The 12,731-nt window shown below is 46.7% G+C and overlaps 1 protein-coding gene and 1 long non-coding RNA gene across 7 annotated transcripts in view; one reads left to right on the forward strand and one right to left on the reverse strand.

The window, feature by feature from the left end:
* COBL (cordon-bleu WH2 repeat protein) overlaps positions 1–810 on the reverse strand; it is a 166,593-nt gene extending 165,783 nt beyond the window's left edge. For 4 of the 5 annotated variants that reach the window (XM_068397272.1, XM_068397274.1, XM_068397273.1 and 1 more), the window contains exon 1: positions 330–504. In XM_068397272.1, the coding sequence (XP_068253373.1) occupies positions 330–373 (44 nt within the window). In that variant the 5' untranslated portion in view covers positions 374–504. Of the gene's footprint in view, positions 1–329; positions 505–657 lie in introns of those variants that run through there. The other variant, XM_068397271.1, reaches the window with a different exon arrangement.
* Positions 811–871: 61 nt separating this feature from the next.
* On the forward strand, positions 872–6,044 carry LOC137661651 (uncharacterized). 2 transcript variants are annotated; one of them, XR_011047888.1, is made up of 5 exons: positions 872–1,127; positions 1,748–1,949; positions 2,652–2,938; positions 5,375–5,503; positions 5,980–6,044. It is a non-coding gene; the product is annotated as an uncharacterized lncRNA (long non-coding RNA). The 2 variants fall into 2 exon arrangements; XR_011047887.1 differs by lacking the exons at positions 5,375–5,503; positions 5,980–6,044 and having other exon boundaries at positions 2,652–3,686.
* Positions 6,045–12,731: the final 6,687 nt, after the last annotated feature.

A 12,731-nucleotide genomic window follows, 5' to 3' on the forward strand; every position in this document is an offset into this window, starting at 1 on the left:
AAAAGGCGAAGCAGATACCTTTCCCGCTCCTGACCCTTCCTCACCCCAGCTCACCCTGCCGTCCCCTGCCCCCGCCGCCCCGGCTGTGCCCCCTTTCCTTCGCCCGCCGCCCCCCGCAGCGCCCGGGGCGGGCTGCCCGCACCGCGGCGGGACACCGACACCTGCGTGCCGGCTCCGACCTCGGCGGCTCGCCGCCCCGAGAGAGGGAAGAAGGCAGGGAAGGCACCGAGGCCCACCAGCCAGCGCGGCTGCTGCCGCTGCCCGGAGCCGCTCCTGCCCGCGGAGGCCAGCGGCGGTCGGTCCGTCCCGGGTGGTGGCGAGTGGCTTACCCGCTGGGAGGCTTGCTGGCCCCGGGGCGCACGAGGGTCTCCATGGCGGGGCCCCCCTCACCCGCTTCTTTAGCGACGGGCCGGTCCGGACGCGGTCCCGCAGCGGCGAAGGTCGGCAGCCGCGGGGGGATCGAGAGGGAGGAAAGAGAGGAGAGTAGTGAGAGCCGGCCTCGCCCCCACCTCCCCCGCCCGGCCCCGCTCCCCGCCCCGCCGCCGGGCAGCACTGCCCCGGGGCGCCGCCACTCCCCAGCCCGGCCGCGGCTTGCGGGCGGGGATGCCCTGCCGAGGCGGCACACGGCGGCCCCTCGCCGCCCCCCGCCCGCCTTACCGGGCCGACAGGAAGCAACGCCACGCCGCGCCGCGGCACTGACAGCTCGGCTGCGCCCGCCGGGGAAGGGGCTGCCCAGCCGAGCCTCCGACTGGGCACGGCGGGGCGGGCTGCGCGGCTGGGCTGGCCGCTGCCCGCTCAGCGGCCCGGGAAGCCCGGGAGTGCGGGCGGGCGGGCGGGGGCGAGAGCGCTGCCAGCCCGTTTCCATGTGACCGGCCGGGACAAATGCAAACACGGCGGCTGCCCCGGCCGCGGCGGCGGAGACGAGGGGATGGGGAAACCCGGGGGAGAGAGAAGCGACGAACCCCACAGCCAGCACCAGCTCAGAAAACCCTCCTACACCTCTTTCGCCATAAACTTGGCAAAACCAAGAAGGCTTGCCAGGCGGCTGTCCGCCGGGGCTGAGCTCTTCCCGGGGAACGAAGGCTTTCCGTGAGCCTCACGCCCTGCCCAGCTCCTAACGTTGCACAGTAAGACTTGCTTCTTGTCACCTTTAGTCTTACAGATTTTTTTAATTTTCCTGGAGGCGGCGCAAACAACTCTTTTTAAAAATCAGTAGCAGCTTTGGTCAAGAGAGGGGCTGAAGGGCAGTGATTGGGCAGGCACGGCATGTCGGGCTTCTCCCGGGGTGTTTCAGCCCAGCGGTGCGAGCCCAGCACCAGGGAAGGCGGCGTGGGGCCCCCTGCACCCTCAGCCTCGCACTCCGGGCAAGGGTGGCACCCCAAGCAGCGTGAAGGGCCTGCCACCGGTACAGCCTTTGTGGCAATGCATGCAGCACTTTAAATCTTAACCCTCTCTGTTTGCTTCACCTTGTTTTCTCGGCCATGGTGGGAGGATGTGAAGATGGCAGACAGGTCAGGCCATGAGCCCACACAGGGACCAGGAGACAGGAGTGAGCAGGCTGAGTAAAGTGATGGTGAGAAACTCAGGCGAGGGCCTGGGAGGGGAAGGGAAAATGCTGCCTGACTTGCCTTTTCACCTGGCTGCCTTGGTGAGAGTCCCACAGGTTCTGGTTAATGGTCGCCCCTTTCCCCAAACCCTTCCCTCCCATCAGCCTTGAGCTCATATCTCTGCGTATTCTGCCCATCAGAAAGTATCTTGCCCAGCTTCATGACCAGCATAAATGCAATCGACTTCTCTGGCCCCGAAAGTGAGTGTTTCCTCCTCAGCGAGCAAGACTTGGCAAATCTGTGTCAGAAGCTGCACGCAAGTGATGGCATTGCTGTCTGCAAGAAACTCCCATCCCAGGCAGATCGTAAATATTTGGAAACCTTCACACATCGGATTAATTTGTGAGTAACAGAAAGGAAAAGGGCGCATTTGTCTTTGCTGTATGACACAAAGATTACCATAAACGCTCACCTTTGTCTTGTACCAAGGCTTTTGCATTATGATCAAAATACGTGTTTCTGTGCATTTACCCCAATGTATAACAGAACACTTATTGTAGTATAGGTATCCTTAATTTTGTCTCCTCTTGCTTTGACAACCTGAGGTCTCTCCTTAATTCCCATCTCCTCAGCAGAGAGTTTAGAATGCTGCTTTCCATTCTCTCCTCTCCATACCTGACCTACACAGACAGCCTAAGGGCAAGGGAGGCAGCTGGCTGTCCTGTGCCTAGGTAGAGAAACAAAAATATGAGTTTGCAGAAGCAAAACGTTTATCTCTTAATTTCCCTGTTACCATGGGTAGAATTTGACTGAGTCACCACAGTTCAGAAATTACCCAGGTCATCTGAGCCACATGCCCCGGTAATGAGCCACATGCATGTTCCTAATTTGCACCCTTATGAAAATAAATAGGCTGGCTTACATACATTATTTTGCAAGTGGATTGGTTCAGAGACCATGCTGTCAGTTACCATAGCTCCAGGAATGAATGGTGATCTATTAAATCACGGGAACTTTATTTCATAGCTCTGTTCATCATCTCTTCAGTCATTTTTCATCTCCCTGTTTTACTCCTAAATGTAAATTAACTCTTTTCTATCCTAGAATAGATGCTAAAGCTGCGCAGGCACAAAATCTCTACAGAACCCCCCAGACCTTTCCACGTCTGTGTCATTAGCAAACTACACCACTCCAGTTATTTCAAGGACCTGAACGAACTTCCCTTGCCTCAGCTGGAACTTCTGCTCTACTGTGAGATGCCCGAGCGGAGGTCTGCCCGGCCTGCATCCCACTCGCTTCTCCCTTTCCCACCCCTGCCTCTCGCACCTGCCGGCGTGCCCTGTGACACTCTCACTGCTACTGACGCTTTCCTTCTGCTCTGATTTCGTGAGGTAACCACCTCACTATATCTTCTCTATGCATCTATAGTCCTGCTGCTGTTCCAGTTTCTCTTACCCTCTCCTACTGCCTTCACCATTTCACGTTAGGTTATTCTCTAACAGCACTGTATACATGTTTTCTGTTTGACAGCATCTCTTCTAAGTCCTACAAAACACCATGCTGGGGGTATATAAAGGCTGTCATAACAGAGCACGAAACAACAAAATAGCATTTGCTTGTTATGTTCACTTCTTTTTATATAGCACAGCAAAAGAGCGAAAGCCTGTTGATCACCAAAATCATCATCTCGGTACATCTCCAGAGCGCTCGGAGCAGCAGCACCGACTGCCGACAGCCCCAGCCCTTCAGTCCAGTTTAGCTGATGGAAAAGCTGGGTGAAATGCACTCTGCAATAGGACACAGGAATCTGCCTTTCTCCAGGCTCCTTGGCACTGGGTCCGGCTCTCAAAAAAAGAGCAAAGGGGGCATTTCTGGTGTGCATTGTAATCCCCATGGTCGGGGTGCTAGCTTGTTTTTTAGGCAAATGGCATTACTTTGGAGAGGGGCTGCATGAGCATTTGCCAATCTCATAGAAATGTCCATGAGACTGAGTATGTTCAGTCCCCTGCAGGACTGGCTTTTTAACCCTTTCCTCTCTGTATAGCTTCATCTCCATTTAGGTGGCCTCCTCAATATATTTCCTAATATTAAGTTATTTAGATGACAAAATCCTTGGTGTAAAACTGTTTAGGCCTTTAAGAATAAAAAATGAATCACCAGTGCAATTTCACATTTCTTCTCTTATACAGTCTTCAAAACATTATTCCTATTTTTCCTCACCTTCACTGCTAGTAATATTACAGAATCAAACCTTTAAGGCTACATTCTTCTTCTGCTAAAACTGGCCTGTGGTGTTTCAGGAATTTGAGTTTATAGTACAAACTTAACTGAACATGTAAGGAATCTAGTAGTACAAGTCTAATGCCAAAGAATTTGTTTCTAGTGTAGCAAAAATAGGTTAAAATTAGCTCAGCACTAGCTAACATGCACCAGTTAACTGAGCCTTTTCTCTAGGCTAGCACATTTCTCTTCCTATGATTTAGGTGTTTGAGGACCATCCTAGAATTGCAAACCAGGTTTGAGCTTAAAAACCAAGGCAAAAATACTACAAACCTGAATTTACAGCTGGAAAAGACTGTGAATAGAAGTTAGTTAATGTGGTTAGGTTTAGTTAATAGCAAACACACATTTCTAACCACATAAATCTTTTTGCCATTCTAAGCAATCTAGAAATTGCAATTTAAGCATTAGTCCCTGAAAGAGAGTTGATTTACTGTACAATTGCAAAATTTCTGGCTATGTAATTACAGCGGTTGGAGCTGTGTAGCCCCAAGCTCACAAAATTCTTTTCTTTTGCTATCCACAGAAAAAAAAGAAGAAAGAAAAAGACGGGAAAATAGATTTTCAGGGCTTGCTAGACCATTCCTTTGAGTCCCAGAGCTACCCTTCTTAAGAAAGTTGTTTTGGGATTTAGCCCTACAGGTCCTATTGGTTTTATTAGGAACCTGAAATAACTGAGCAAATTATATTATATCAGTTTTAGAGGAACATGTCAAAATAATTAATAAGAACAATGAGTAGTTTTGAACAAATATCAAGTCACTCCCGGTCCATACGAGACTAACATAACATTATCAAATACCACTGAGGAGGCTGAATTTGCTTTAGAAAGGCACCGTGACTCGATGAGTGGAGCATTCAAGGGGGAATGAGGATATTGTGCTTGGCTCTGCCCAGAATCACATAGCAAATCACTGACAAGTTTCTGGTTCATCTGTTGTTTCTTACTTATCATCATGCCGAGGAGCTTCCTTTGTGACTCAGTGCCAGACTGCACTTGCACAGCATCTACAAGAGAGCAAAGACAGTTCCTGCCCTGGACAGCCTGGGGTTTTTGGAACAGAGATTTTACTTTTCTTCGTGGTTTTAGAGACCCAGTGTAAGATGTCTGGGATGTCAATCGAGGCTCCCAAGGAAAGAACCAAAAAAGATACTAATCATCCAAAAATATGACAAAGAAGCCATCTGAAAGAGCACGTGGATACGGATACAGGTTTATGTAGCTTCAGCTGAGAGAGTTTATATTATTTCTGAGCTATCAGGTAATTACCTCTTGTGTATGTAGAAATACTGAAGCTTGCCCTTTGTCTTATCACCTCTCAACCTGTTCTGTTTTGAAAGATAGATCCCTTCAGAGATTTTACCTTTTATCTCCCAAAACTTACCAAAGTCAGTGAAGAATTTGGAGGGTATTTGGCCTTAAGACACCTAGAAAAAGGAATTGGGAGTGTGATGGAGAAAGGTAGAGACTCTTTCCCAGCCTCAGCACCTCAAAGGCTGTTGAGGAAACCCTTGCTTGACCGTTCACTCCTGCCTTCAATCCTCAGTGTTGTCTGGAAAGAGGCGAGGTGGAGAGCGGGACAGCACATCATGGAAGATGAGCGGGCGCGTGATGCAGCACTGGCCCAACGCTGACGCTCAGGAGCCGCAGGGCAGATGGAGCACTGTCACACCAGGTAAAAATATTCTGGAAAGGGAGAGTGCTTTTGCCTTAGAGAGTATTTCAGAGCATGCATGCAGGGCAAGGAATGTAATGTATATGAACAGAGGTGGGGAAACGGTTCAAAACTGTGATGTGAATAGAATAAGAGGAATTTCCGTGAATGACACAGCCATCAGGAAATTAAAAACAGGTTATTTTAAATGTGGCTAAAAGTGGACATGGCAGACATCAGCATAACCCAGACTGAAGCTGATATGTCTCTATAATATGCTGACACAGTCTTGAATGTAAGAACTGTGGATTTTTGGGGATTTTGTTTTAAAAGTTGGGTATTGGTTACACGCTTATTCTTCCATTCTTCCTCTTTTATTTCCCCAACAGTTTTATAGTCTGTTTCTTTTCCCTAACATTTTGTTCTATGTATTTTGGACAAGTAGCCTTCTATTTCCTCTCTTTTCTACCATTCCTCTTATGGGATTTTTTTTTCAGGATTTGAAACCCCAGGCCTAGTCTGCAATTAAACTGACATTAATGAAAGGATATTTATCTGGACAGACTAACTGGCCTCACCCGCTGGGTCAGAGCTCGTGTTCTTGGGCTCAGCTGTGGTGAGACCCTTCCTAGGCAAGATGCTAATGTAAGATGCTTCCCAGAATCAGAGAGTTGCAAGAGTCATTCTCATCTAAGAACAGTGTCAGAGAAGACAATACTATTATCCAGCGAAAATATAAAATTAGTCTTTAAGACCAGGACTGCAAAAAACATTTGAGCAGTCTTGACTGGCTTACAAACTGAATTTGAATAAAAACATTAGCTAATTTCTGTAAATGCATCTTCATTGTACTGAGCTGGTCAATCCCACTCCGCTTCGCGGTCAGGGTGACCCAGCTACAGCCCTTCCTCACTGTGAGGTTTTTGCTCTTTGTTTGCTGTGCCAAGGAGAGTCTGGGGTTGTCAAAGCAGCATTTCAGAGAAGCGACTCACTGCCTCCCAAATGCTGATGCCACTGAAACTCCTTTCATCCTTACCTCTTCTGTGATGAGAACATGTTCTACTATGCTTAGAATTACCATCCATCTCTAAGCGTTTTTGTGGAAGAGAAATAGAGCTCTTGGACTGCTCAGCCCAGCAGAACTAGGAGAAAGGGAAACTTCTGTGTAAATAACTTTCTGCAGATCTGAAAACTGTTCATTTAGAAGTGGCGTGAAGTCATAGCAGAGCACTTTACTTTGGCATGACGCTTTTCCAGTCAATCGGGTACAGCCAGGCCAGGCTTTTGTAAAGCCAGGCACAACTGACAAGGGGACGGCAGAAGGGACGCTCCATGCATGGTCTAGTGCAGCAATGAAGAGAACAGAAAGCTCGCTCTCTCTGTAAGCCACGGACATGGCACGTTCCCAGTTTTCCTTATGCAGCACACTGCGTACACAACACCACGTGGCTCCACTGTTGCAACCAGCCTGCGCCTCTCCCGCGCATTGTACCCAGCTCTCCTCCCAGCACACACGGCTGGCACTGCAAATCATGGCAGCAAGGAGTGCCTGCCACCTTTGAAACGCTGGCTTTCATGTGGGGCTTCAGCTACTAACTGCTGAAGTCACTCTTGAGATAAGTTAGTCCCTGCGGTGACCAAATGCCCTTAGAAAACAATTCTCAACTGAGCTGTGTCTGTACTGAATACTCAATACCAGGGTTTCTATTTCAAGAAGGCTATTTCTATTTTCATGTATATAATACAGCCAAGCTATAATCAGAAGAATTATATCCACTCACAGCCCTCTCTATAAATATTTAACACGATCTGAGATAAGCTTTTTTAACAGCGTCCACAACTATATTTTAGCTCACAGATTAGGTTTAAAATTTCTACCACTTTTAAATAGATTTTTTCAGTACAGTCTTTCACTGAAATTTAGAAAGTTCCCATGGTTAGGAGGTAGTGGTATCTCAAGGTTTCATTTTCAAGTTTTGGATGGATAAAGAACAACATAAATTTTGTAGAATGTCATAGTTACTTACATAATTCTCATTTCACAATTGCATCATCTGATGCACCTTTCATTTAACGCACTTAATCCTGATTGACAGCAACATAAATGAGAACAGGACTTGGGTCTGTATTTAAATCAAAATTAGTATGCTATAGATAAAGACAAATACATATGTACTTATACAAAAATAGAAAAGTAGCAGGCTTGGTGCTGCTCCTATTTCTATTGAGTTGCTTAATTCGTGGTCGCCTTAGTTGAACAACACCTTAAAGCACACAAAATTTTACATGCATGTGAAAGCTCACTAATATTACACTTAACTTATATTCTTTGATTGTTTAGAAAAAATAAGACCCTTTGACATACCATCTCTAGAATTCTTCATAAACTGGACAGGGACTTGAACTGAACAGGACTGTGTGCTGTTAAATTACTACATGCACCCCCAAAGGACTACCTTTCATTCATTCTCACTCCAAATGTAGACCTCATGAACCTGCTGAGATCACTGAATTGTATGAATATGAGACTCATACCCCTGAAGGGTAGGGCATCAATGGATGCTATTGTCAGGAAATCATCTGAAGGCAGCAGACGAAGTCTGAAGACTGATATACATAAAGTCTTATATATAATTGAGACCCAGGTTACAAATGTGAGGAGGTAAATAATGAAATAACTTACCATAAGGAATTCTCTCTGGGAATATTTGTATTGACATGGAATCATGAATAATTTTTTTCTAGCCACCATGATGTCATGCCACAATCACTGGTGCAGAGGGTGTCTTCCCCACCACCTGCCCTTCTGAGACCCGCAAAGACCTTTTACCTCTCCCTTCCTACATTTCAGAAGCTTTACACCTTGATATCAATAAGCAACAAGACAGTAATAATTTTCTCTCTCTTTTCTAACATACCTTGAGACCAGTCCTGCTGCTTCTCTCTTTTTCCAGAAAATATGGGTTAGCTGGGTACGGCAAAGGAAGAGGAGCAGAGATCTTCCAAAGATGTCCTGTGATACTAATCCAGGAGAACTTGGGCTGAGATGAAGTACATGGTTGGTTCACCACAGTGTCATTGGACAGATGTGATCACGCAGGGACAAGACAGGGTAATGCTTCTCTCTTTAGAAAGGGTTGTGTTCACCTTCCTCACCCTGCTTCTGTGAGCAATTCGTAATTAGAAACAAGAAAAACTCTTCTTGAATTAACAAGGAAGAGATCGGATAAACTGGCCAGCAAAGGGGGGTGGAGGAAATATGGATTATCTGGAGAACATCACTAGCCTGATGCAAAGCCTACTGACATTAAAAAAAACTGGCTCCAACTGGTTTTTCAAGTCTTTCACATCACTTGCAAACATGGGCAGTAATGGCTAGGCATTTTACACCACCCTTCTTCTCTCATTTCCTCCCCTCTTCCTCTTGAACATGAGGTTAATTGCATCTTAATCCTATCTCTAGCCACTTGTACTGGTGCTACATGAACCTTCCCAGGAACCTGCTGTTTACTGGCCCTTAAAGGAGAACATGACGGTAAAAAGTCTCTCATGTGCTTTAAATGCCCTGTACCTGACATGAGGTGGTTGATGAACCTTTGGAACCTTTTTATTTCTATGTCTTTTCCTGGCTTGCCAGCTCTCCTCACCCCGCAATCTCAGTCTAGGGGAGGGGTATAGATTATGACATAATTAAAATGAAACAACACTCCCTTTCTTCAGGTGTGTCATCTGCAGGTATCCAAAAAATGCACAGCATAAATATCACCTCCGGTTCAGGGCATTAAGTAGCTCTTTACAGAATCACAGAATGTTAGGGATTGGAAGGGACCTCGAAAGATCATCTAGAGTTCCTTTGGAAAAATAAATATGGAGCACCTCTTAACTTATAAATAAAGAAAAGTAATTTCCTACTGTTGGCAGTAGCAGACTAGAATAACCAGATTACAAAGCTTCCTGTGAATTTGCTATGCGGGGTGGTGCGCTGCTGTGTCGCTTCAGGGACAGCCCAGAAAGCAAACTGTGATGCACAGGGCTGCCCTTGGTTCCTCCTCTGCCCCCATGGCAAGAGCTCTCCTCATAGCAGCTGGTGTCTGGCACAGCGCTGGGTGCCCAGCCTGTTGGCACAACTCCATTTTGCAGCAGAACGGGCGGCAAGCCAGAGCCCCACCTTTTCTCCACCTTCTCCTCTCTCAGCACAGATGGATCGCAAGGGAGGAAAACAATAGTCATGCAGAGACCCATCTTTTCACACAATGCAAGTGTCTATCACAGAAAGGCCTTACGAGCCACAAAGGGTCTAGAATATAGACCACAATCTCTGACGTAGACACGTGTCCGTAGAGATTTAAAGGAATACATTGGTGATGAAATATTAAAGAAACCCACAGATTTACATACAATTTTTTTCTTTTGCTGGAAGGTAACAAAAGATGGTGTAAATCCTCCTAAAATGCATTAGATATTAATGCCTGCGATAACTATGGAAGTGCTTTCACAGCACTGGCTGGTGTTTTAAATCTAAGTGTCACAGAAGCCACATTGACTGGAGGGTCTGACCTACGAGGAACGGCTGAGGGAGCTGGGGCTGTTTAGCCTGGAGAAGAGGAGGCTCAGAGGTGACCTTATTGCAGTCTACACCTACCTGAAGGGAGGTTGTAGTGAAGTGGGAGTCAGCCTCTTCTCCCGGGCAACTAGCGATAGGACAAGAGGGCATAGCCTCAAGCTTCGCCAGGGGAGGTTCAGGTTGGACATTAGGAAGAATTTCTTTTCAGAAAGGGTTATTAGACATTGGAATGGGCTGCCCAGGGAGGTGGTGGAGTCACCATCTCTGGATGTGTTTAAGAAAAGACTGGACATGGCACTTAGTGCCATGGTCTAGTTGACAGGGTGGTGTAGGGGCAGCGGTTGGACTCGATGATCCCTGAGGTCTCTTCCAACCTGGTTGATTCTGTGATTCTGTGATTCTGTGACTTCAGTGATCACTACTGAACCAAAACGCACATGGAAATCTGTGCAAACTTTCACTCAAAAAGTATTTTGAAACCTGTCTACAGCTTCCAAGGGAAAATGAAAAGCCAGAGAGTGACATTTTAATTGTTTATGTGTGCCTTGCGTATGACGTGCCATATGGCCCCAGTGGTGATGAAGCAAGAGCCTGCAGGTGTGCACAAGAGTAACCAGCTGTGGGTCTTGCAGCAATCTCTATGGCCTAAGTCATCACTTCTGTGAAGGTTTCTCAAGGTGCTCGGTGCGAGCAGCACTCTGCCTGTCCTCGTTCTTGCACATGCAGAAGATGATAGATAACCTCAGGTCCTCCTCGATGCGGGAGCATGGTGGGCTCCCAACTGCAGATGTTTGTGTGTGCCACAAACGGAAGGTTTCTGTGCCCTCCCCCACTGCAGCCTCGGCTTGCTGCTACCGAAACCCTTCTCTATCAGGTTGCCCAATCCCAGCCGAACTGTTGCCAAGCTCACAGTGTACCTTAAACAACAGGTAGGCCTCCAGTGCACGGTCACCCCAGTGCAGGTATAACCTTCCCCTTCTGTGGGATTTTAATGTCACAGCATAGGAGAATATTTGTGTAACTTGAGGTGTGGCATTTTTAACCCTTTGGAAAAGAACAACGTTTGCAAGGGCGTCACAGCAAATGTAGTTTACTTCCACAACACCTTGCTTCTCTATTTTCAGTTTTAAGGTGGTTCCTTAGAAAACAATAAAATGCAGTTCATTTATATGTTACAACTGCATTTCCAAACTGTGGTCTAATACAGATCTTGAAAATTACATTTGCTTTATGCATGCCTCATTCCTTCCTAATGAATGAATAAAGACTAAGCATGGCTAAAATTTTCAGATGGATGTAACATAGACTGTAAAACACATATATTTACACATACATATATAATTTTATTATTCTAGAGTTTTGTGTTCTTTGGCGTGGGTTTTTTTGCATACTGACTTACTTGGAAGCTCCAGATGCCTGTGGCTTCTCCTGAGACCCCACCTGGAGTACTGTGTTCAGCTCTGGGGCCTCCAGCACAAGACCTGTTGGAGTGGGTCCAGAGGGAGGCCACAAAGATGATCAGAGGGCTGGAGCACCTCTCCTATGAAGACAAGCTGAGAGAGTTGGGGCTCTTCAGCCTGCAGAAGAGAAGGCTCCGGGGAGACCTTGTTGCGGCCTTTCAGTACCTGAATGGGGCTTATGAGCAAGATGGGGACAGACTTTTTACCAGGGCCCGTAGTGATAAGCACAAGGGGTAACAGTACTAAACTACAAAGGGGTAGGTTTAGATTAGACGTAAGGAAGAAAATCTTTCCTGTGAGGGTGGTGAGACACTGGAACAGGTTGCCCAGAGAAGCTGTGGATGCCCCCTCACTGAAAGTGTTCAAGGCCAGGTTGGATGGGGCTTTGAGCAGCCTGGTCTAGTGGAAAGGTGTTCCTGCCCATGGCTGGAGGGTTGGACTAGATGGTCTTTAAAGGCCGTTTCCAACCCAAACCACTCTGTGATTCTTGAGTGCCCAAGTGAGGATTTGGGTATCTGTCTTAGTGCGCGCAAGTCAGAATATCAGATTCATCGTTGGCAAACTGAGGGCATTTGAGGTCAACTCATGACTGAACCCCAGGATTCAGATCCCTTATTCCTAAATGGAGGATTTTTAAGGGAAATAGAATAGAGTTCAACAGTGAAACCAACAAAATAGATAGGAATTCCTCCCTTGTTTAAATTTTATCACAGAAGCTCAAAATGAAATTGGTGGTTCTGCATTGGGCTGGTAAGCAACAGTATGATCAAAAACCAGGCTGTGGAAAACTCAGGGAGGGAAATTTTGATGAGCATGATTTCTTCAACAGTCTTGTGACAATGTGTAACAAGAAAATGGCCAATGAAAGACTTAATAACATCTCAGTTATTGGATTAAGGCTTGGAAAGGACTAATGATTGAGAAAGCGAAAAGAGAAATCATCAGGAAAACAAAACCAGAACAACAAAAATTCCCCAAGGTCTTATTGCAGAATTAGGCTTTAAAACATTCGTATCCAGCACCCCTCCACTGGGAGGCCTCTGTCACTGTGCCCCGGGGACATGGGGCCAATCGCCCCCATAAGCAGCTCTGAGAGGAGGGGTAAACTCCTTTCCCAAGGTGGTGAAGTGAGTAGGGTGTCACTACCTTCTGGAAAAGAGAACAGGCTGGTTTTATTTTAATCATGGTATCTGTGTTTGTAATGCCCAGCTATGCTCTAAGCAAA

Source organism: Nyctibius grandis, chromosome 3 (assembly GCF_013368605.1).
Source record: "Nyctibius grandis isolate bNycGra1 chromosome 3, bNycGra1.pri, whole genome shotgun sequence".
Lineage (NCBI taxonomy): Eukaryota > Metazoa > Chordata > Aves > Nyctibiiformes > Nyctibiidae > Nyctibius > Nyctibius grandis.